This window comes from Rhinatrema bivittatum, chromosome 12 (assembly GCF_901001135.1).
Source record: "Rhinatrema bivittatum chromosome 12, aRhiBiv1.1, whole genome shotgun sequence".
Lineage (NCBI taxonomy): Eukaryota > Metazoa > Chordata > Amphibia > Gymnophiona > Rhinatrematidae > Rhinatrema > Rhinatrema bivittatum.
The window spans coordinates 2,491,890-2,517,365 of NC_042626.1; the positions used below are offsets into that span (position 1 = coordinate 2,491,890).

The 25,476-nt window shown below is 46.7% G+C and overlaps 1 protein-coding gene across 2 annotated transcripts; it reads right to left on the reverse strand.

Annotated features, from left to right (window-relative positions):
• Nucleotides 1-1,522: 1,522 nt before the first annotated feature.
• On the reverse strand, nt 1,523-25,471 carry LOC115074474 (protein pitchfork-like). Of its 2 annotated transcripts, none has more exons than XM_029573948.1 (6): nt 25,375-25,471; nt 23,951-24,093; nt 13,873-13,971; nt 6,632-6,750; nt 2,420-2,537; nt 1,523-1,684 (listed from the first exon to the last, which is right to left on the reverse strand). In XM_029573948.1, exons 1-6 carry the CDS (start codon nt 25,385-25,387, stop codon nt 1,616-1,618), a joined length of 561 nt encoding a protein of 186 aa, XP_029429808.1. In that variant the 5' UTR covers nt 25,388-25,471; the 3' UTR covers nt 1,523-1,615. The 2 variants fall into 2 exon arrangements, with proteins under 2 accessions (XP_029429808.1, XP_029429809.1); XM_029573949.1 differs by lacking the exon at nt 25,375-25,471 and adding an exon at nt 24,363-24,390.
• Between the last annotated feature and the right edge of the window lie 5 nt (nt 25,472-25,476).

Below are 25,476 nucleotides of genomic sequence, written 5' to 3' on the forward strand. Positions count from 1 at the left end.
GGGAGTGAGGGGTAAAGCCTGGGATAAGCACAGAGGATCCTTAGCTGTGGGGGAGTGAGGGGTAAAGCCTGGGATAAGCACAGAGGATCCTTAGCTGTGGGGAAGGGAGGGTTGAAGCCTGGGATAAGCACAGAGGATCCTTAGCTGTGAGGGGAGTGAGGGGTAAAGCCTGGGATAAGCACAGAGGATCCTTAGCTGTGGGGGAGTGAGGGGTAAAGCCTGGGATAAGCACAGAGGATCCTTAGCTGTGGGGGAGTGAGGGGTAAAGCCTGGGATAAGCACAGAGGATCCTTAGCTGTGGGGGAGTGAGAGGTAAAGCCTGGGATAAGCACAGAGGATCCTTAGCTGTGAGGGAGTGAGGGGTAAAGCCTGGGATAAGCACAGAGGATCCTTAGCTGTGAGGGAGTGAGAGGTAAAGCCTGGGATAAGCACAGAGGATCCTTAGCTGTGGGGGAGTGAGAGGTAAAGCCTGGGATAAGCACAGAGGATCCTTAGCTGTGAGGGGAGTGAGGGGTAAAGCCTGGGATAAGCACAGAGGATCCTTAGCTGTGGGGGAGTGAGGGGTAAAGCCTGGGATAAGCACAGAGGATCCTTAGCTGTGGGGGAGTGAGGGGTAAAGCCTGGGATAAGCACAGAGGATCCTTAGCTGTGGGGGGAGTGAGAGGTAAAGCCTGGGATAAGCACAGAGGATCCTTAGCTGTGAGAGAGTGAGGGGTAAAGCCTGGGATAAGCACAGAGGATCCTTAGCTGTGGGAGGGAGTGAGGGGTAAAGCCTGGGATAAGCACAGAGGATCCTTAGCTGTGGGGGGGAGTGAGGGGGTAAAGCCTGGGATAAGCACAGAGGATCCTTAGCTGTGGGGGAGTGAGAGGTAAAGCCTGGGATAAGCACAGAGGATCCTTAGCTGTGAGGGAGTGAGAGGTAAAGCCTGGGATAAGCACAGAGGATCCTTAGCTGTGGGGGAGTGAGAGGTAAAGCCTGGGATAACCCTATTTCTCCCTAGTTGTTGATGCCATATGGGGAAAAAATGGTAGAGGTATGGCCCCAGTTTCCCACTTCATTGCACTGCCTATGAAGCACAGGGGATGTTTAGTTGAGGGAAAGGAAGTTGGGAAGTTAAGCAGACTGCAATTTGGCAACCGGAAAGTAAAATGGGCAGAGCTGATGGAGCAGGTGGTATTTATCTGCCATGAAGTTTGATTTTCTAATATTCCATCAGAGTCCTCCTAAGGGTTCTGGTCTGTACAGCTGCCTCGTTCAGAGGGCTGAGGATAACAGTGATAGCTTTCCTAATTCTGTCTCTCGAATGTAACGATGCGGAGGGCCACATATCACTTTCAGCAACCTCTCATTTAGGCCACAGATCACTGCCACATCTTTAAATCAAACAAAAACTGTTTCTTCATAACCAGGTTGAAAATAGCAGGATAATATTAAGCTTCAAAGAGTCGGCACCCCATCCTCAGCACTACGGCAGGATAAGAGTCTGCTGAACACAGAGAAAGAAGTCACCCACGAGTCTGGCACGTGATAACCTTTTTATTGAATTAACTCAAAGCCTTTGAGACTTGCACTTCCTTATCAGATTCGCCAGACAGCAGAGGTCCAGCTGGTTTTTTAGCTGTAGTAGAGGCTCAGGTAGGCTATTCTGCTTCGTTTCTTTCGGAATTCTTTATCTGTTAAGAGCTGAAATAAAAGTGGAATGCATGCATTCATTACTTTTCAGAAACCTCCCCAGCCTAACTCGCAGGGTTTGGCAGAGCCTCTCTCCACTTGTCCAGCTTCCACCAGTCTATTCTGCTCAAATTCATGTTTAACACAGGCTGCCAATTACAATACAGAGAAAAAGAAAGGTCCATGACAAGAAGGTTCACAGATATTTTCTTCCTAAGCCAATGGACTGGAAACGTGTGAGCAGAATTCACTCCTGTATGAGGGAGACTCACAGGGAAGGAAGCAGAATATAGGGGACCAAGTATCTGCTGAAGCAGGGAATGAAATCTCCCTGATGAAAGGTTGGCACAGTTGGAGTTAAGACAATGATGCAGATGCACAGTACATAGTGGGGCAAACCCCCATTCTGTCCATGTGTCACAGCCCCATGAAATGTATCCTCCTGACACATAACGCAGCAGAGCCCAAGGAGGACCATGAGGTCGCTCCTCTCCAGTTCAGATACATTTCAAAGCCTTCATTTTGGGCTGACACAATTGAGGTTTTTAGAACTGTGAATACAAATAATAATGCAGTGTTCTGCTAGAAGGGACCCTAAAAGTTTGTGCATGTGTGAGCTCAGGATTAGTGGCAGTCGTACATCTGGAGGAGAGCGGCAGCTGCTAAAAGATGGATGCTGTGAATCTGGGCGCAGGGCAACCTTTTTATAACTATCATCATCCGGAGAAACCATTGCATAGTCTTTACCTCTGACTTCAAGGTCCTCTTTGCCAGTGAAGGAACCAAAGACCAGTCTGGGGCCCCAAACTTCATTGGCCACGAGACTTTCCTGTTCTGATGCACTTCACAGCTGTAGGATCCGGGGCTAAAGGCAGAAAAATCCCAGAAGCCTATTAAAGCAACAGCACCCCCAGGACAGGGTTTCCCAACCAGCTGGGCCCAGTTCTCAGCCCCAGCGATAGCTCCTTTCTGTGACCCGGCGGGATGTGTTCTCCGAATGCCGGCATATAAAGGTTCATAAATAAATACATAACATGGGTAAGCCTGCAGGATGTACAGGGCAGCGCAGACGGGCTCCGGCGTCATCTGACGGGGAGAGTGTGCACTGAGCACTGGGCGTGACCGACTCATTCTATACAGGGGATGCTCCATTGTGATGGCTTCATGTGTGTCTCTGCCCCCTTCCTTCCTTTCTTGTAAAATCTGGAAGAGAGCCTGGCATGCTTTCAGTGGTTTCCTACCTTTTTGCCCATACAATTCCTCTCCATGCCCTCACTGCCTGCTCCAGAGGACCTGGTGTGCCACACAACGTGTCTTGGGCATGAAAAAGTTGGGAAATACTGTCCTAAGAGACAGATTTAAAGCAGCCAGATTGGATCTACTTAGTTCTGGGATGGCTACTCAGCTATTACAGTAAATAAGACACATATCTGTCAGTAAATAAGACATATCTGTCAGTAAATTAGACATATATCTGTCAGTAAATAAGACACATATCTGTCAGTAAATAAGACATATCTGTCAGTAAATTAGACAAATATCTGTCAGTAAATAAGACACATATCTGTCAGTAAATAAGACATATCTGTCAGTAAATAAGACACATATCTGTCAGTAAATAAGACATATCTGTCAGTAAATTAGACATATATCTGTCAGTAAATTAGACAAATATCTGTCAGTAAATAAGACATATCTGTCAGTAAATTAGACAAATATCTGTCAGTAAATAAGACATATATCTGTCAGTAAATTAGACAAATATCTGTCAGTAAATAAGACACATATCTGTCAGTAAATAAGACAAATATCTGTCAGTAAATTAGACAAATATCTGTCAGTAAATAAGACATATCTGTCAGTAAATTAGACACATATCTGTCAGTAAATAAGACACATATCTGTCAGTAAATAAGACATATCTGTCAGTAAATTAGACACATATCTGTCAGTAAATAAGACATATCTGTCAGTAAATTAGACAAATATCTGTCAGTAAATAAGACATATCTGTCAGTAAATTAGACACATATCTGTCAGTAAATAAGACAAATATCTGTCAGTAAATAAGACATATCTGTCAGTAAATTAGACACATATCTGTCAGTAAATAAGACAAATATCTGTCAGTAAATTAGACAAATATCTGTCAGTAAATAAGACATATCTGTCAGTAAATTAGACACATATCTGTCAGTAAATAAGACACATATCTGTCAGTAAATAAGACATATCTGTCAGTAAATTAGACACATATCTGTCAGTAAATAAGACATATATCTGTCAGTAAATTAGACATATCTGTCAGTAAATAAGACATATATCTGTCAGTAAATAAGACATATATCTGTCAGTAAATAAGACATATCTGTCAGTAAATTAGACACATATCTGTCAGTAAATAAGACAAATATCTGTCAGTAAATAAGACATATCTGTCAGTAAATTAGACACATATCTGTCAGTAAATAAGACAAATATCTGTCAGTAAATTAGACAAATATCTGTCAGTAAATAAGACATATCTGTCAGTAAATTAGACACATATCTGTCAGTAAATAAGACACATATCTGTCAGTAAATAAGACATATCTGTCAGTAAATTAGACACATATCTGTCAGTAAATAAGACATATATCTGTCAGTAAATTAGACATATCTGTCAGTAAATAAGACATATATCTGTCAGTAAATAAGACATATATCTGTCAGTAAATTAGACAAATATCTGTCAGTAAATTAGACAAATATCTGTCAGTAAATAAGACATATCTGTCAGTAAATTAGACATATATCTGTCAGTAAATAAGACATATCTGTCAGTAAATTAGACATATCTGTCAGTAAATAAGACATATCTGTCAGTAAATAAGACATATCTGTCAGTAAATAAGACATATATCTGTCAGTAGCTGCAAAATGCAAACGGCTAATAGGCAGCAAGGGTCCAATGTAATAAAATCTGAGATAAATTTTAGCTTATATTTTGTTTTACTCACAGGCCAATGCATACAGGTGCGTATGCCCGAAAGAACATTTTGTAGGCATAAACCTTACTCCTTACATCAAGGAGTTTTAAGCTCACAAAATGTGAGGTCAGCTCAGCGCTCTCGCATGCAAATTCCATGCACATGAGGGCATTAAGCATCTCTCCCAGTGCAGAGATGCGTGCAGGCTGAGCGCACATCTTCTTAACGCTAGCAACTGTACTCCTGGTCAGAGATGGAGTAAACTTTCTAACAATCCATCTGCCGATGGGGCTTCCCCTCCACCTGCAAGGACAATCGGCAGCAGCTCGACACTGCGTTCATTTTTTAAGCCTAACTGTGGCCAGATAGCAGGCTAGGAGCACCACCAGAGAGCGGCCCCCGAAGTTAGGGGCGCCGCCACAGAGCGGCCCCCAAAGTTAGGGGCGCCGTCACAGAGCGGCCCCCAAAGTTAGGGGCGCCGCCACAGAGCGGCCCCCGAAGTTAGGGGCGCCGCCACAGAGCGGCCCCCGAAGTTAGGGGCGCCACCACAGAGCGGTCCCCGAAGTTAGGGGCGCCACCACAGAGCGGCCCCCAAAGTTAGGGGCGCCACCACAGAGCGGCCCCCGAAGTTAGGGGCGCCGTCACAGAGCGGCCCCCAAAGTTAGGGGCGCCGTCACAGAGCGGCCCCCAAAGTTAGGGGCGCCACCACAGAGCGGCCCCCGAAGTTAGCGGCGCCACCACAGAGCGGCCCCCGAAGTTAGTGGCGCCACCACAGAGCGGCCCCAGGGATATAAGCAGTGAGAAGCAATTTTAGGGGCACAATAAGAGATCCGCTCCTTTACGTTCTCTCTCGTTCAGCTCCTCCCCTCCTAAGTTAAAATGTGTGTTCAGACTGTGCTGAGCGATCATTTTAACTCCCAATGCGTTAGCATAACATTAGTTTACTGCATTGGAATTTATTTATTTATTTATTTATTGTTTTTCTATACTGGCATTCGAGATAAGGATCACATCATGCTGGTTTACATTTAACAGGGGGTGAAAATGCAAATAAAAAAATTTAAAAAAATTAAAACTGTGCATTGAAATTCAGCACACAGGCTCTTAATGAACAGGTTATTGCATTGGCCTGTCAGAAAGTAAAAACTGAGTTAACTCTGAATGCAGTAAGCTAGTGGTATGGTAATGCATTGGGTCTTAAAAAACACACTAACCCAAAAATATGTGCAGAAAAATATGCACAGCACATATAAATTGTATTTTCCGTGCATAAAACGTCTTATAAGCACAAATGATGGGGTTTTTACACATATAAAATGATTTGTGCACATAAAATAACTGAAGAGGCGCACTAGAGAGGCATACAGTTATAAAAAAGTGCTTCTCTTTGGGGATTGCACTTACAGCAGCACAGCTGTCAGCAACACGCAAGACTCACTGTATGTACGACGTTTCTCCAGTTCCCCCATCCCCCCCATGCTGCTCCTGCTGCCAGCTGTTCTCCCAGGTCTTACCCAAATCCAGAGAAGCAAGAGGTGAGAGCGACAGACAGCTGTACATACATCAAGCATTGCACAATGGTGACAACTGTGCCAGTGTAAGGACCTTCCCCAAACAGCTTCCATTGCAAAAGAACATTGCACATTCAACAATTCGGTGTCCTGATTCGGGGGTCCTGGGGTACAGTTCCTCTGTTCCAAGACAGAGTCTCTAGCTTGGGGTTCTGGACTCGGGTACCCCAATGCTTAGCCTGGGGTTTTTAGGACTAGACATTTAGTTCCTAAGTTATCTCACATTTCTGGGCCCAGTGTTGCCCTGGAATTCCAAGGTGCAGTGGGCCATCCTAGACCCAAGAGACCAGGAAATCCTTATTAAATTAGATAACAGACTTTCAGTACCACTCCCTTCCTAGTTCACCTTGCTTCTGTGAGAAAGTTTCTGCTGCCAGCTGTCACTTGCAATGTTCAGCCTGGCTCAGACACAAACATACCCAGGGAATAGCATGCTGTCTGATATCCTCGTCTCAAACCGTTCTGCATTGGCAGAAAATGGTGCAAAATTAGGTGTAAATATCCTCTCCTTGATCCACAGTGAGGGTGGTGGAACATCCTGTCAGTTAGTAAAGAAAATACAATTACTGTCTATGAGCTGAAAATGAGCAACTGTTGCAAGCTCTTTGATGATTTACTGCGTATGGCAGTTTTCTGCAATTATTTATGCACAGAAATTGCCAGTAAAAAGGAAACTTGGTTCTTACCTGCTAATTTTCATTCCTGTACAGATCAGTCCAGACTCCTGAGGTTTTGCCTCCCCTCCAGCAGATGGAGACAGAGAGAGCTTTACTGGCACTGACACTTAACACAAGGAGCCTCCTGCACTCCCTCAGTATTGAACTGTACCCAAGCATGATAGAAATACAACAAAACCCAACTAAGTGAATAATTCAATTCCCCTGAACAAGTAGAGGGGAGAGGAACCAGAAAACTGACAAACTCGCCCACACAAAACCTGAGCCGTTCTTCCCAGTACTGACAAATTGCTACACGGACAGATCGAGCAGACGCTCCCCCTGACACTGATCCCTGCTAAGAACCCATTTTCCTTTCCCCGTATGCACCCAGTGTTGCGCCAGTCAACCACTCAGGCCATGGCTTTGCAGTTTCAGAACCGTCTCGGTACATGAAGGCGGCTACTGTTATATCGGAACCTATAGTTCCCCGTGCCGAGATTGGAAAAGACCCTGGAAGAGCTGAATCTTCAGGACTATTTAATCCATTGGAGGTGCTAGCACAGTTAAAAGAACAGTTGAGTCATAAGACTTTGGAGAATGAGAAGCTGAGGAAATCTCATGGACAAACCACCCAAGGCCTACTAACCATTCTGGCTTATAAGGAACAGGAGATTCAGCAATTACATACTCGTTTGCAACAGAGTACTCAAAGGGGTTCCGCGGTATCCTCATCAATCATTCCTGACTCCATGAACGCCTTACAAGAGGGACTTTCCTTCCTGCAGACTTCGGAGTTATCCAGTTTGGAGACTGAGGATAGTGAACAGGATTGGATTACAGAGGATGAAGTGGACTGGACGACAGAGGATGACAACCTATCGGAGGGGGTCCTTGAAGAGGGGGTACTGTTGCGCCGGTCGACCACTCAGGTGCAACAGTACCCCGTGCTTACCCGCTCTCGCAGCGGATCGGCGGGCCTGGAAACGCTGGGAGGCCTCCCTTCGCAGCAGGAGCGCTGCCGCCGGTGAGGCCACTCCCCCTGACGTCATATGGACGTGCGCGGCGGCGACGTCAGCGCTTCGTTTAAAGGGTCCAGCGCGGGAAATACCCAGCGCCAGCCCCGGAAGTTCCCCAACCCTGAGGGATTTAAACCCTCTCTCTTTTACTGCTAGTCGAGTTAGCAAGGATCGGTTGCCTTGGTCTGAAGCTACTCTGCTGCTTCTATCCACTGGAAGCTATCTTCACCCTTTGGGGTTCTCTAACCTGGGTACCCGCTCCTCGGGAGCCCTCTACTTATTTACAGGTGCCTATTCTCTTACAGGTACTTGCTCCTCGAGGCCTGTGTGTCTTTCCTGGTGCCTGCTCCATTCTTCAACTTGCTGGAAATCCATCTATCAGCTACAGAGAGTGAGTACAACTTCTACTAGTTCGTCTCTCATCAGTTCCTCGCTACCTCTCTGCATCAGACCCTACACCACCATTGTGGAATGGGTCTCCTCTGCCGAGAACCACGGACTGCTAATACCTGTCCTCTCTATTGCTCATTGGGATTCTTTCTACTTAGCTACAGGACTGTGTTTAACATCTGCAGTCTCTCCTACAATGCCTTGTTGGACATCTGCGTTGGGGCCTTACACCACCATTGTGGGACGGGTCTCCCTCGCCAAGGATTACAGACTGCTACAGCTAACCTGCTCTCTACTGCCACCTCTAGTGGTCATCCTAGCTGTACAATAAAAGAAACTCTCTCTGTGTTTGTGCTATTGAGTCTAGCCCGGTGCATCAGTCTCCCTACGGGGCTCCTCCCCCTAGGAGATAACATCACTGTTGCCCTAAGAATCCACCAAACACTGAGGGAGCTCAGAGATGTGCTGGCGGGTCTACTGTGTGACCTGTTCAATAGATCCCTAGAAACGGGAGTGGTGCCAAGTGACTGGAGAAGAGCGGTGGTGATCCCGCTTCACAAGAGTGAAAACAGAGAAGAGGCTGGTAATTACAGACCGGTTAGCCTCACCTCGGTGGTGGGAAAAGTAATGGAGTCACTGTTAAAAGAAGGAATACTGAACTATCTACAGTCGGAAGAACTGCTGGACCAGAGGCAGCATGGATTCACCAGGGGAAGATCCTGTCAGACAAATCTGATAGAGTTTTTTGACTGGGTAACCAAGGAATTGGATCAAGGAAGAGCGCTCAATGTCATCTACTTGGATTTCAGCAAAGCTTTTAATACGGTTCCGTACAGGAGACTGGTGAATAAAATAAGAAGCTTAGGAGTGAGTGCCAAGGTGGTGACCTGGATTGCAAACTGGTTGACGGACAGAAGTCAATGTGTGATGGTAAATGGAACTTACTCTGAAGAGAGAGCGGTGTTGAGCGGAGTGCCACAAGGGTCGGTGTTGGGACCGGTCCTGTTCAATATCTTTGTGAGCGACATTGTGGACGGGATAGAAGGTAAGGTTTGTCTTTTTGCGGATGACACTAAGATCTGCAACAGAGTGGACACACTGGAAGGAGTGGAGAGAATGAGACGGGATTTAAGGAAACTGGAAGAGTGGTCGAAGATATGGCAGCTGAGATTCAATGCCAAGAAGTACAGAGTCATGCATATGGGGTGTGGAAATCCGGAAGAACTGTATTCGATGGGGGGAGAAGGGCTGATGTGCACGGGGCAGGAGAGAGACCTTGGAGCACCATTGTCAGCCCAAAGGAGAGAGCGCAAAATTGAAAATGTTCCCCCAAATCATAAACCACAGATATCTTTGATGATTGGGTTGAATTCCGATGTGCAAGTATGCTTCGGTCAAATCCAGGGATGCTAGGAACTCCCCCTTGTTCACCGAGACAATCACCGAGCGCAGAGTTTCCATCCGGAACTGGGGCACCCTTAAGGCATTGTTGACCTTCTTTAAATCGAGAATTGGGTGGAACATGCCCTCCATCTTGGGGATAATGAAATAAATGGTGTAGCATCCTGCGCCTCGTTCCTCCAGGGGGACAGGAATTATGGCTCTTAGGCTGCGCAGATGACCGACAGTCTCCCTCACTGCACACTCTTTTTCCTCATATGAACATGAGAAAATCAGAAAACGATCCTTTAGCAGACGAGCAAACTCTAAAGCGTAACCTCGACTTATTAAGCTTAAGACCCACTGGTCCAACGTGATTTTGGTCCACTCCTCGTAGAAAAGGGCCAACCGACCCCCTATCCTTGGAACCGAGGAGTGGACCAATCTGACAACATTGGGAGGATTTTGCTCCACCACCTAGGGAGGAGTCATCTCTATCAGGCCAACGCCCTCGAAAGGACTGGCCCCAAGATGGCTGCCTGCTTGAGGACTGCCTCTGAATACTCCCTGACATCTTGAGCAGTCAAAAACGCCGACTTCCTCTGAAGCAGGCCTGAGAAGAAAAGGAGCTTTTCCCTTTCGGCTTATTTTCAGGCAACTTATGGACCTTATTCTCATCGAGAAGCTTGATCATCTCTTCCATGTCCTTGCCAAAGAGCAACTTCATTTATTTATTTAAAAACTTTTTTAAACCGGAGATCATGTACAAATACATATCGCTTCGGTTTACAGAGAACCAACAATTGGAAATTACAGCAAACAATATGAACAAAATTGAACAAATATAGAACCAGAATGGAATTGAACATGGATTACATGTGGGGATTAAGGGGAAATTGCAAAAAGGAAAACATGAGAATCAAAACATGGATTACATGATAAGGAGGAGTAAGGGGAACTACGAGCAGTTAAACTCAACCGAACCAAAGTACTATAATGTAGGGTCAAGTAAAAGATCAGGTAAAAAGGACTTTAAGTAAATGCTCTTGTGAAGAGCCAGGTCTTCAGTTTTTTTTTGAACGTCCGCAGGCAGGGTTCAGTGCGGAGTTCTGAAGGGAGATTGTTCCATTGTATGGGTCCAGCAATTGAGAAGGCTCGTTTCTTGTGAGCTGACTTAGCGGTGGGAACATGAAGGGTGCCTAGGTATGTTGTTCTGATTGGTCTGGAGGCTGAGTGATGTTGAAGAGGGTAGGATAGTTCGAGCGAGGTTAGGGAGTGAATAGTTTTGTGGATCATGGTTAGCACTTTATACTGAATTCTGAATTTAATAGGGAGCCAATGTAAGTACATAATAATGGGGGTGATATGTTCTCCTCTTCTGGTATTGGTTAAGATTCTTGCTGCAGAATTCTGTAGCATTTGAAGTGGTTTGGTGGTGATAGCTGGAAGACCGATTAGAAGGGAATTGCAGTAATCTATTTTTGAGAATAAGATGGCTTGGAGAACTGTTCGGAAGTCCTGCAGGTGGAGGAGGGGTTTCAGATTTTTTAAAATAAGTAATTTATGGAAGCATTCTTTTGTTGTGTTGTTGACGAATCTTTAAAGGGTAATGCTTCCAAACGAGTCTTGGATGAAACATCGGCCGACCAGTTCCTCAACCAGAGAAGTCTCTGGGCCGAAACTGCCCACATCATAGTCCCGGAGGAGATTCTGGCAAGATCGTACAAGGCATCCGCACTGTATGCCACCACAGCCTCCGGCCTCTCAGCTTGCCTCACCTCAGACTCCAAGGCCTTATCGGCCTGTAACTGCTGAACCCAGCATAGGCCTGCCCTCACATAAAACTGCTACACATAGCAGCCTGAACCCCGAGGGCAGACAATTCAAAAATCTTGAGGTGCACCTCCAGTTTCCTATCCTGGAGGTCCTTGAGTGCTATAGCGCCGGCCACTGGAATGGTTGTCCTCTTTTTAACAGTCGAAATAGACGCATCCACCTTCGGGACCTTCAGGAGTCCAGCGCCTCCTCTGGCAAGGAGTACAATTTATTCATGGTTCTGCTGACCTTGAGGCCTGTTTCAGCAGAATCCCACTCCCTGAACAGCAACGCGCTCACCAACTTATGAAATGGAAAGGACCTCGCTGGACCCTGGCGGCCAACCATGACCGGGTCCACTGCTCCCCGTTCCAACTCCTCCTGCGGGATCTCTATACCCAACTCTTCTAGAACAGCGGGTAAGAGAGGACCCAGTTCCTCCTTGCGAAACAATCGGACTACTATGGGGGTCATCCCTGTCGACAGCTGAAACATTAGTCAAAGCTTGTCCTGGGTCCTGATGCACTGAACCTGGATCTGTCCCGGAGAGGTCCTGACGCTGAGGATACTCTGCCTCCGAAGCTTCAGAGGAGCTCCCCGTAGACAAGGAGGGTACCCAGTCCCCGGGAATCCATCTCTTATGGCCCCCATGGCTCCCGAGGGTCTGGGCCTCTTTGCAGGCCTCCCTGAGGCCCCCTGAAGAGCCCAATGGCATGCATCCTTTCTGGTCCTATATGCCTTGTGCAGGAGAAGGACATAAGAAACATAAGAACATAAGAAAATGCCATACTGGGTCAGACCAAGGGTCCAAGGGTCCATCAAGCCCAGCATCCTGTTTCCAACAGTGGCCAATCCAGGCCATAAGAACCTGGCAAGTACCCAAAGTCTGAAGAAAAAATAGTGGAGTCCTCTGAATCCCCCTGGGAGCACTCCCCACTTTCAGAGTGGGGATCCGTGGTCTCTGGACCTCCCCCGGAGGCCACCCCCATCGGAGACAAATGAGGAGGGAACTCTCCCTCCCTCGCCGTGGCTCGCACAGCAGAGTTAAAACTTCACAAAATGGCCGCCGTTCCCACGCTCAGTGGGAAGGGATCATTGGCGGGCTGCCGCAGTGGAGAGAGATGGCCAGGCTCCCATTGACTGGCCAGAAGAGATGTAGCTATGGTCTCCAAAGTGCATTCCCCTCCAGAGAGGTACCAGGAGCATTTTCCGTCGCACGCATCTCCGCAAGCAGCAAAGCTGCACCACGGGGCATATTAAACAGCTGGGAGAAGGGGGGGGGGGGGAGAAGTCGCTGGGAGAATGGAAAACAAAGTCAAGGCGCCAGAGCCCAAGAGTAGCAGAGCCGGGAGAAACACGTGCCATCCCACGGCAGCCTTGCTTCTCTGCTCAACTCTCACGATCGGGAGGAAAAGTTCTTTTTATTTTTTTTTTTACTTTAAGTGAATGAAAATTATCACTTCTCTCAGTGAAGAATGGCTCCAAGCTTCAACCACTCCACAGGGCGAGGGAACCGGGACCCCCAGCTGTCAGCCCTGCCCAGCATCAAAGGACCGAGCAATAAAGGGACCCAGCTCCCTGCTTGTCTGTCTCATGAACCGGGGGGGCAAACAGGGTAAAATCTTCAGAAGGAAAACTATCTTCCTTTTTTCTCTCTTCTTTTTTTTCAGACAGACTGCAGGCTTTGCACCTCCACTATCTGCTGGAGACAGAGAAATACTGAGGGACTGCAGGAGGCTCCTTGTGTTAAGCTGCAGTGTCAGTAAAGCTCTCTCTGTCTCCATCTGCTGGAGGGGAGGCAAAACCTCAGGAGTCTGGACTGATCTGGTTATATGTACAGGGAAATATTATTTCCCCTCCCAAAAAAGCCATTCCTGATACACAGCACTGAGTGTGTGGAATATTACTTACTGTCTGCCATAACATCTGTATGGCTCCAGATCAAAATATGCTAACACACCAGTGCTTGTAAACACTGCCTGGGATATTTTCAGTGCTAAAATTACCCTGAAGCAGCTTATGCCATCCTCGGTTGGTTGTGGTTTAGCACTTCTCTAAGTGAAGCAGAGAAAAGCTGAAAGAAGAAAAGGCCTCTCTGCAATAAGCTAAGTTCTTTATTTTATGAAAAGAGATAAAAAGAATTACAGACAGAAATGCGAAGGAATGTTTGGGTCAGGGTTGCGAGTTTTTGATCAGTAACAGTTTGACAGGCAGGCATCAGTGCAGGTCTGAGATCTTTTCCTCCTCTTCTACCTAATTGTGACAGTGTTTACAAGGGCTGCTGTGGTAGCATTTCATGGCTCCAGACACCATTACACTCTGCCTGGCTGTTCTCCCCTCACCCACAGAGAAGCAAAACAAGAAACTGTGTCCCAGGGCTGAACAAAACACTCTTCTTACCTTCCAGCTTGGGGGAAATCGCTGTGCTGCTCTCGCACCCAGTGTATAACCCTTTTTACTCTGGGGTTTCGCATTCAGGTAGTACATTATTCCAGTCACCTACACTTAGGAAAAAATACCACAAACTTAGGGCAGAGTCATCCTGTTCTTTCACATAAGAAAAACTATCCGTTTCCCAAAATTAGATAAAACGAAATGTAACCCACATGGGACAATTACTTCTTCCCTGCTAATTTTCTTTCCTTGGGTCCCACAGATCAGTCCAGACGCATGGGTTTGTCTCCCCTCCCAGCAGATGGCGACAGGGAAGAAAAGCTTTACTGTACTGTTGCTACATAAGACAGTGTGCCGAAGCTAAGATCAAACAACTAACCCTCTTATCGTCAAGTAAGGAAAAGAAGAAACTATCAGTAACCACATCCTTAACTGGAAATCCCTCACCAATTAAAGTAATTTGAACACCAATGGAAAAAACCTGCTGACACATTTGAAGACATATGCAGGCCAGACACAAGTAAGAACAGTCTTCTGAAAATCCGGGCAGGATTCTGGACTAATCTGTGAGAATGAAGGAAAGAAAATTAGCAAGTAAGAACCAATTTTCCTTTCCTTATCATCTTCAGATGAGTTCAGATAACTGTTTAGCTTTCCTAAACTAGGCGGAAATCCAAGAGACCCATTCACAGCACACTCTCAGCAAACATCCAGCCTATAATGTTTGGGGAAAAAAATGTGCCACGACGACCAAGGGGGGCCGCCTTGCAGACCTCCTGCAGAGAGACTAACTGACATTCAGCTCAAGATGCCACCTACACCTAGTGGAATGAGCCTGAAGGCCCACGGGAACCTTTCGACCCTTGCAAATATAGGCAGAAGCTATCGCCTCCTTGATCCATCTGGCAATGGATGCTGTCAATGCCTTCTCTCCCGTTACACCCACTGAGTAACACAAACAGATGATTTGATATGTGAACCCCATTGGTAACCTTCAAATATCTCAGCAGATCCTGCTCACATCCAAAACATTAAGTTCCTTGGAATGGGACAAAGACGAATATAACCTCTGAAAAGCAGGCAATTCTAATGATTAACTTACATGGGAAGAAGAAACTATCTTTGGCAAAAGCAACGGTACTGTCTGGAAATCCCACCCTCTGAAAACTGAAGGAAGGGGGTCCCTGCACAACAACAGCCTGTAGTTCTGAAATATGTTTTGCTGAGTAAATACCTATAAAGAGTAAGGACCTTCAACAATGCCCTCAAAACCAACACAACCTGCCAAACTGGTGGACACAAATGCTGCACCCCTCTGATAAATTTCACTACATTCGGGTGTGACGTTAGAGAAGCCTGTGTAACAAGCCAACAACGCTATCTGCATTTTAAGAGAGCTGAGACCTTTCTATAAACCCCGCTGTAGAAAGACAAGAATCTGCGGGAGTGAGGCCTGAAGCGGGCCAATCCCCATCTCTTGACACCTAGCCCCCAATACCTTCCAAACCCGCTAGAGAAATCATGGTTGAGAAGACTTCCTCAACCTTCTCCTCTCAGAAGGCAGGCTGCGAGTCAAAGCACAATCCACCCTGATAAAATAGACCAGGAATATGACTGAAGCTTGAGGAACCCTCCAGCTTGAAGTTTGTCGTGTCCACAAATCATGATCACCTGGGCCATTCCCGAGCACCAGAATTGTTTTTCCATCTTCCTGACTACCTTGCCTATCAGAGGCCAAGGAAGAAAGAAAAAAAGAGACAAAATAGGAACTCTTGAGCCTAAGGCCGGGAAAGGCATCAAGGACCTCTGACCTTGCCTCTCGTCTTCGACTGAAGAATCATGGACCCTTGGTCTTCAATCTGCTCACTATCAAATCCACCTGGAGAAGTCCCCCAAATAGCCTTGAAGAGTGAAACTTCTCTTGCGCCAACTCTCATTTTCCAGGGCCCAATATGTGTCTGCTCAGGAACTCTGCATGAACATTCTCTGTCCAGGCCACATGAGCCACTGACAGGATATTCAGATGTCTCTCCACCAATGGAATAACATTCCAACATCTAAGGAAACTGCTGGGCTCTTGGTACCCCCTGTCCGCTGATATAAGCTATTGCTGTCGTATTGTTAGACAAGATCTTCACCGCCCTGTTCCACACCAATGGAAGGAAGAACACCAATGCTTTTCTGATCATCCAGTATCCAAATAATTAATAAATCATGAGGCTACCAACGTTGACCACAGACCCTGTAGTATTTGTCCCTAACAAAGAGCTCCCCAGCCTCAGAGACTGGTATTCGTTGTCACCATGACCTAAGCCGGAATTTCCAACTCCATTTTTCTGGACAATTGTTCTGTGAGAGCCCCCTGGAAAAACTCAATCTATCCTACCCAGACAGGGGCAGCATGAGCTCGAAAACCTCCAATTGAGGACTCCACCATCTTCATCTTTATTTAAAACATATGAATCACGTATGCATAAGCACTAAGTGATGTAAAACAATCATAAAAGCATGGATATCACAACAAAACTTTAAAATATATAACATAACACCTTGCACGCTCTACAGATCTTGCTCCATCAAGCACTAAAAAACTTTCAGAAGTTGTTAATAGGCTTGACTGAAAAGAAAAGTTTTAAGCAAGGTCTTGAATGTCTTCATGCTATCTCCCAGATGCAGAGCCTCCAGAAGAGAGTTCCAAAAGATAGAGGCCGCAATAAAAAAAACACATGACAGAAGGGATCCTTGTAAGGGTCCCATGTAAGCAAACGCCCAAGGAACTAGGAGTAGTGCCGACACCAGGAAACCCAGAACTTGAAATGAATCCCCAATCCAGGGATTCCTCGGATGTACCACATGGTGGATCCGTCTCTGCAGTTACAGCATCCAGTCCGTGATAAGGAACATCATGTTTACACTTTTACTCAAAATGTGTCCCTAGGTATGCCAGCGTTCGCATGTTATAAAATCGGCGTGTCCATGTGCCCGTGCTGGGAACTGCACGGACATGGACACTCGCGTGCGTGGGTCTTAAAATCGACCCCTAAGTCAACTTGATTAATAGCAGTTAATGGACTTCGCCTTCAGGAACTTATCCAAACCTTTTCTAAACCCAGCTACATTAACTGCCCTTACCACATCCTCTGGCAACAAACTCCAGAGCTTTATTGTGCACTGAGTGAAAAAGAATTTTCTACAATTTGTTTTAAATGTGCTACTTGCTAACTTCAAGGAGTGCCCCCTAGACCTTGTATTATCTGAAAGAGTAAATAAACAATTCACATTTACCTGTTCTAATCCTTCCATGATTTTATAGACCTCTGTCATATCCCCCTCAGCTGTCTCTTCTCCAAGATGAACAGCCCTAACCTCTTTAGCCTTTCCTCATAGGGGAACCGTTCGATCCCCTTTATTATTTTGGTCGCCATTCTCTGTACCTTCTCCAATGCAACTATATCCTTTTTGAGATGCGGCGTCCAGAATTGTACACAGTATTCAAGGTGCGGTCTCATCATGGAGCGACAGAGAGGCATTATGACATCCTCTGTTTCATTCTCCATTCCCTTTCTAATAATTCCTAACATTCTGTTTGCTTTTTTGACTGCCGCAGCACAAAGAGCCGACGATTTCAATGTATTATCCATTATGATGCCTAGATCTTTTTCCTGGGTGGTAGCACCTAATATGGAACCTAACATCGTGTAACTACAGCAAGGGTTATTTTTCCCTATATGCATCACCTTGCACTTGTCCACATTAAATTTTATCTGCATTTCAACACCCATTCTTCCAGTCTCACAAGGTCCTCCTGCAATTTATCACAAACTACCTGTGATTTCATTACTCTGAATAATTCTGTGTCATCTGCAAATCTGATCACCTCACTCGTCGTATTCCTTTTCAGATCATTTATAAATATATTAAAAAGCACAGGTCCAAGTAGAGATCCCTGATGCATGCCACTGTTTACTGTTTTCCACCGAGAAAATTGACCATTTAATCCTACTCTCTGTTTCCTGTCTTTTAACCACTTTGTAATCCATGAAAGGACATCACCTCCTATCCAATGACTTTTTAGTTTTCTTAGAAGCCTCTCATGCGGGACTGTGACTGCTTTCTGAAAATCCAAACACAACTCATCTACTGGTTCACCTTTGTCCACATATTTATTCACCCTTCAAAAAAATGTAGGAGATTTGTGAGGTAAGACTTCCCTTGGGTAAATCCATGTTGGCTGTGTCCCATCAAACCATGCCTATCTAAATGTTTTGTGATTTTATTCTTTATAACAGTTTCCATGATTTTTCCCGGCACTGAAGTCAGGCTCACCAGTCTATAATTTTCCGAATCACCCCTGGATCCCTTTTTAAATATAGGGGTTACATTGGCCATCTTCCAATCTTCAGGTACATCGGATGATTTTAATGATAGGTTACAAATTAATTGAAATAGGTCTGAAATTTCATTTTTTAGTTCCTTCAGAACTCTGGGGTGTATACCATCTGGTCCAGGTGATTTACTACTCTTCAGTTTGTCAATCAGGCCTACCACATCTTCCAGGTTCACCGTGATTTGGATCAGTTGATCTGAATCATCACCCATGAAAACCTTCTCCGGAACGGGTATCTCTCCAACATCCTCTTCAGTAAACACCGAAGCAATGAAATCGTTTAATCTTTCCACAATGGCCTTATCTTCTCTAAGTGCCTCTTTAATCTTTCGATCATCTAACGGTGCAACTGACTCCCTCTCAGGCATTCTGCTTCGGATATATTTAAAAAACTTTTATTTTGAGATTTTACCTCTATGGCCAACTTCTTTTCAAATTCTTTCTTAGCCTGTCTTGCCAATGCTTATGCTTTATCCTATTTTCTTCTGATGGATCCTTCTTCCAATTTTTGAATGAAGAACTTTTGGATAAAATAGCCTCTTTCACCTCACCTTTTAACCATTCTGGTAATCGTTTTGCCTTCCTTCCACCTTTCTTAATGCATGGAATACATCCGGACTGTGTTTCTAGGATTATTATTTTTTTAACAATGTCTGCGCCTCTTGCACACTTTTTACCTTTGTAGCTGCATTTTCCAATTTTTTTAAAACAATCTCTCTCATTTAATCAAAATTTAACTTTTCAAAGTTTAGTGCTACAGCTGTGGATTTGCTTACTGTCCCCCTTCCAGTCATTAATTCAAATTTGATCATATGATGATAACTACTGCCAAGCGGCCCCACCACCGTTATCTCTCACCAAATCCTGTGCTCCACTGAGAATTAGATCTAAAATTGCTCCCTCTCTTGATGGTTCCTGAACCAATTGCTCCATAAAACTGTCATTTATTCCATCAAGGAACTTTATCTCTCTAGCATGCCCTTATGTTTCATTTACCCAGTCAATATTGGGGTAATTGAAATCTCCCATTATTACTGCACTACTAGTTTGGTTAGCTTCCCTAATTTTTCTTAGCATTTCACTGTCCATCACATCATTTTGGCCAAGTGGACGGTAGTATACTCCTATCACTATAGTCTTCCCCAACATACAAGGGATTTCTACCCATAAAGATTCAATTGTGCATTTAGTCTCATGCAGGATGTTTATCCTGTTGGACTCTATGCCATCCTGGACATAAAGCGCCACACCGCCTCCCGGGTGCTCCTCTCTGTCATTGCGATATAATTTGTACCCCGGTATAGCACTGTCCCATTGGTTATCCTCCTTCCACCATGTCTCTGAGATGCCAATTAAGTCTATGTCATCATTCACTGCTATACATTCTAATTCTCCCATCTTACTTCTTAGACTTCTGGCATTAGCATACAGACATTTCAAAGTTTGTTTTTTGTTTGTATTTTCATTCTGCTTTTTAATTGATAGGGATAAATTGGAATCTTTTAGCTCAGGTGAGTTTTTAATTACAGGCACTTGGACTACTTTTCTTATTATTGGAACCTCACTGTTGGGATGCCCTAATTCTAATGCATCATTAGTATCCTTTGAAGATACCTCTCTCCGAACCATGTGCTGCTGAGCGACTGTCGGCTTTTCCCTTTGTTCTAGTTTAAAAGCTGCTCTATCTCCTTTTTAAAGGTTAGCGCCAGCAGTCTGGTTCCACCCTGGTTAAGGTGAAGCCCATCCCTTCAGAAAAGTTTCTCCCTTCCCCAAAAGATTCCCCGGTTCCTAACAAAACTGAATTCCTCTTCCCTGCACCATCATCTCATCCATGCATTGAGACTCTGGGGCTCTGCCTGCCTCTGGGGACCTGCGTGTGGAACAGGAAGCATTTCAGAGAATGCTACCCTGGAGGTTCTGGATTTCAGCTTTCTACCTAAGAGCCTAAATTTGGCTTCCAGAACTTCCCTCCTACATTTTCCTATGTTGGTGCCCACATGTACCATGACAGCTGGCTCCTCCCCAGCACTGTCTAAAATCCTATCTAGGTGACGCGTGAGGTCTGCCACCTTTGCACTAGGTAGGCAAGTTACCAGGCGTTCCTCATGCCCACCAGCCACCCATCTAGCCGCTATCACACAAGCCACTCCTCAAGCTGCAGTACACGCCAAATCATGGCTTGCATCTGCCCAAAAAAGCAGCTCCTGGCTCTAAGTAAGGCCAATATTCTCCCTTGCACCTCCCTGCAAATTGGCCTGAACTACCATAAAGCAACAAGCGGAGACTTGAAAATTCATGGCCATAGATTTGCTCTAGGATAGCTCAATCTTCCGATCCGGAGCATCCTTCAGAGCAGCTCCACCTTTCACCGGAATGGTGGTTCTCTTAAGTTAAAGCACACACTAGGGCATGCACTTTCTGGAAATGTAACTGTTCCCTTGCATTAGGATCCAAGGGGTAGTTTCTCGCAAGGGACATACCTCCCTTAAAGTTAGCCTCTGGAGCACTCCACTCCAAATCAATTCTTGAACCGCTTCATGAAGGAGAAAGAAACAGGTTGCCTTCCACAAACTGACCATAATAGGGTCTTTCTTCTGCGTCTTTGTCAAATCTGCCTCAACTGCCTCCAACTCCAGTGCCCTCAGCGTCTGAGCCAACAAGCCAGGCAACTCGTCCCAATGGAAGAGATGCAGCATAGCTTTGTGCAGTTCCAGGTTTGTGAGATTTCACCCTCCTCCAAAGCCAACTCTCCCAAGTACCCGGGGACGAACCAGATTCATTCCAGGAGTCCTTAGAGAGAGCACTGTCGTCTTCTTCCACCTGATTCCCCCACCTCCCCTGCTTGTTATTGTTACGCGTGCCATCAACAGCAGACCTGCGGCACGGCCCCCTCACCTTCTTACACAGACTCCAGCTCCTAGTTCCTGCTCGCTAGCAGCGGTGGGCCGCCCCCGGTGCCTCCAGCTGTGCCATGGTCCCCAGTGTTGCCAGCCAAGATGCCCTTGCTCGTCGGGCCTCTCCGCGTAGCCTGCGGAGAGACGCCGCCACCCGTACCATGCCCCTGTCTAGGCACACGCACATCGCTAATCCTTTTGAAGGGCCTGCAGCGGGAACCTGGCCGCAGCCCCGGATGATGACATCAGACTCTCCAGTGTATTTAAGCTCAGGCCTCGCTCCATAGCGTTGCCTTTGCAACAGGTCTCCTTGTACTCCTTGAACTCGTTGCTGATAGAGAATCCTCTCTATTCCTTGTTCCTGACCTTCGTTGTTCCCGGTTTCTGTCTTCATCGTTCCTGCCCTATCTATCTGTTGGACTGACTCTACAGATATTGACTTTGCTTTGTTGGACTACGCTTCAGGTTATCTCCAGATCCAGACCTCCGCTACGCCTGACTACTCTATTGCCTATCTCCAGATCCTCTCCTACACCCAACTACTCTACTGCCTATCTCCAGATCCAGACCTCCGCTACGCCTGACTACTCTATTGCCCATCTCCAGACCCGGACCTCTGCTACACCCAACTACTCTATTGCTTATCTCCAGACCCAGCCCTCTGCTACGCCTGACTACGCTTGACTTCTCCATGATCAGACCATCGCCTTGATTGACTACGCTATAGACTTCTCCGCATTCTGAATTCTACATTGCTTGTCACGACCTCCGCTTGCCACTGGCCCTGATCCAAGCCTGTCATTGACGCCTCACCTAGCCTATTCCCAGGACGTGGATTTATCAGGCTTCGGCCTATCTTTGTTTGAGTGCCTCCAGCTACTATCCGTTCCATTAGCGTCCGAGTTTTAGTACCGTACCCAGACCGGGGTAGGACTATGCCATCTATCAACTGCTGTCTCTGGGCTGAACCAACTACTCTCGCAAACCAACCTTGAGGCCCACCTAAGTCCTGCTGGCCCTGGCACCCAAAGGCTCAATCCGCGGGGAACGAGGGCTGGTAGATGTGAAGCTCCAGCGGCCTCTACCTTCAGCCCACTCCACCTGCCGATGACACACACACTCTGACGGCTCACTGACTTTAATGTTTTTCTTTATACATTGTTTGTACTCTTCTCAACAATAAAAAAAAAAGAAAAAACACACACAATCTCTGCTCAATGAGACGTGTCGGCACCAATAGTCCAGGAAGCTGCATCTCCTCATTGAGCTTTTGTCAATAAGAGCTGCAATTTTTCATATCATTGCCAGTTCTTTGCCTTCTGCCTCATCCCAAATCAGCTGCTCAGCATTGCCCCGGGACCCAGCCAGAGGAGAGAGAGAAAACCGCTTGCTGAAAGAGAACCTAAGCAAGGCAGGGTAAGCAAAACTGAGTCCCAGGCTTCCTTATCTTAGCTGGAAGCAAGGCCCAAGACCATGAAGAAGAGGGCTAACAGCCTTCACCTCCGAGTAGTCCCAGAATTTTATAAGTGGCACTCTCAACTGAGGGAGACCTTGCTATCACCTCAGGAGTCAGCCAGTCAACATGTCGCAACAGGCCTAGACACACAAGTGAATATGCATGTCCATCATCTGCTAGAGATGGAGAATACTGGGAGACTGATTTCGGTAGAGTACTATATGAGAAAGACATCAGTGAGTCAGTTTGTCTCCATTTGCTGGTAGGCGTGCATAACCCACTTGTGTGGCCTGGCCTGCCTGGACAAAGAGGAAAAGAAATACTTTCCTGAGAGAAGTCTTCAGGGGAAGCAACTGGAACCACTGGCTGTCAAATCCCTCTCCAGGACAGGGCACCAGCCAAACAAGGGCCACTGACCCCTGCTCACCCCTAGCCTACCAGGGAGATGGTCCCAGTCCAGAACCTAACACCCCTGGAAACAATTTGTTCTCCAAGTTTGACTGTAGGTTTTGCATCTCTACCATCTGCTGGAGATAGAGAATACTAAGCAACGGCAGGCGGCACATTGTCTTACGAACCAGAAGTACTGTAAAGCTTTTCTTCTCTGTCTCCATCTCCTGGTAGGAAAGAAAACCCAACTGTCTGAACTGATCTGGGGGACAATAAGGAGGACTGAGTGGGCGACAGTGATAATTTGTATTAATTAATTTATTTAATTGATGTGTATTTTAATTTATTACTATTTTATTTTATAAATGTTTTCTTTTATATTGATATTATGAACGTTATCTGTAAACCATTGTGATCAAAATATGGAATGACTGTCTAGAAAATGTTTAATGAATAAATAAACAAATAAGGAATATACAAATAATGCTGAGACACCCATGATTGATACGGATAGAAGGATAGTACTGAGAGCTTTTCTGCTACTGTGTGTCTATGGGAAACATCTCTGGACTGTATAAGTATCTAGTTCTGGTCCATAGTTTAATATCAGCAGGGGGATAGCTGGTACTAAACATATGCTGGAATGAAAAGATTAGCAAGTCATACTGCATTGTATAGGTAGCAGCCACCCCTGGTAATATGGGGGAAATAAAAGTGGAGCAGAGAAGGAAAGCTAGATTAATTGCACTGATGATGGGCTTTGCCTTAGAAAAGAGCAAGATAGCACCCCCTAGAAAGATCCCATTTATTCCAGGGGCAATTTAAATGGGAGCGGAGAAAGGAGGAAAGTGACTGTAACTTTCTTTTCTACAATTCTGTCAAACGAAATCTTGAATTGGTGATTGATAAATAAAAAAGTCATTTGCTTGCACAGACCCATCAGATAATGTTGTTTACCTTATCCACTTCATAGGTGGCTGGTCCGATGTGAGGGGGCCCCCGGATGGGGACCAGCTCCGTGCCCAGCCGGTCCGGGGCACAATAATAGGGGAATTGCCTCCTTTCCTGGGTAGTGCCAAAGGAGAGCTGCCTCAGCTTCCCTGCAGGGAGGTGGAAATGGTAAGAAACAGATTAGGGAGGAGGCTTTCCTGCAAAGCAATGAAACTGAGAGAGATTATTGCACTTTGTGCAAGGCTGAAGCGAGCTCCAGCAGGGGCAGCCTGAGGAGTTACGTCCAGAGCCAAAGGTCTCCGAGGTCATCTTGGGCTTTAGCGGTGCCCACGCCTCGCAGAGGCAAAACCATCCCTGCTCCGGCCTCTCCCTCCCCCTCTTACCCCTCCGCATTTCGCTCTTTCTCTCCCTCTCTCACCTTCCAGCTCCATCCCTGCTCCGGCCTCTCACCCCTCCGCATTTCGCTCTTTCTCTCCCTCTCTCACCTTCCAGCTCCATCCCTGCTCCAGCCTCTCTCCCTCCTCTCCCTCCCCCTCTTACCCCTCCGCATTTCGCTCTTTCTCTCCCTCTCTCACCTTCCAGCTCCATCCCTGCTCCGGCCTCTCTCCCTCCTCTCCCTCCCCCTCTTACCCCTCCGCATTTCGCTCTTTCTCTCCCTCTCTCACCTTCCAGCTCCATCCCTGCTCCGGCCTCTCTCCCTCCTCTCCCTCCCCTCTCACCCCTCCGCATTTCGCTCTTTCTCTCCCTCTCTCACCTTCCAGCTCCATCCCTGCTCCGGCCTCTCCCTCCCCCTCCCCTCTCACCCCTCCGCATTTCGCTCTTTCTCTCCCTCTCTCACCTTCCAGCTCCATCCCTGCTCCGGCCTCTCTCCCTCCTCTCCCTCCCCCCTCTCACCCCTCCGCATTTCCCTCTTTCTCTCCCTCTCTCACCTTCCAGCTCCATCCCTGCTCCGGCCTCTCTCCCTCCTCTCCCTCCCCTCTCACCCCTCCGCATTTCGCTCTTTCTCTCCCTCTCTCACCTTCCAGCTCCATCTCTGCTCCGGCCTCTCTCCCTCCCCCTCTTACCCCTCCGCATTTCGCTCTTTCTCTCCCTCTCTCACCTTCCAGCTCCATCCCTGCTCCGGCCTCTCTCCCTCCCCTCTCACCCCTCCGCATTTCGCTCTTTCTCTCCCTCTCTCACCTTCCAGCTCCATCCCTGCTCCGGCCTCTCTCCCTCCTCTCCCTCCCCTCTCACCCCTCCGCATTTCGCTCTTTCTCTCCCTCTCTCACCTTCCAGCTCCATCCCTGCTCCGGCCTCTCTCCCTCCCCCTCTCACCCCTCCGCATTTCCCTCTTTCTCTCCCTCTCTCACCTTCCAGCTCCATCCCTGCTCCGGCCTCTCTCCCTCCCCCTCTCACCCCTCCGCATTTCCCTCTTTCTCTCCCTCTCTCACCTTCCAGCTCCATCCCTGCTCCGCTGTCTACAATCGGTCGCTAAGGTTACAGCGGCGTCCACATGGTCTGTTACGTCACGGACACACCCATGCGCGCGGAAA

What these genes read in the sequence shown, in the direction of transcription:
- LOC115074474 (XM_029573948.1), bottom strand. An exon ending in CCACCTATGAAGTGGATAAG is followed by an intron (nt 13,972 to 23,950) that starts GTAAACAACATT and finishes TCCTAAGTGTAG; the next exon opens with GTGACTGGAATAATGTACTA. An exon ending in GATTTCCCCCAAGCTGGAAG is followed by an intron (nt 6,751 to 13,872) that starts GTAAGAAGAGTG and finishes ACTAACTGACAG; the next exon opens with GATGTTCCACCACCCTCACT.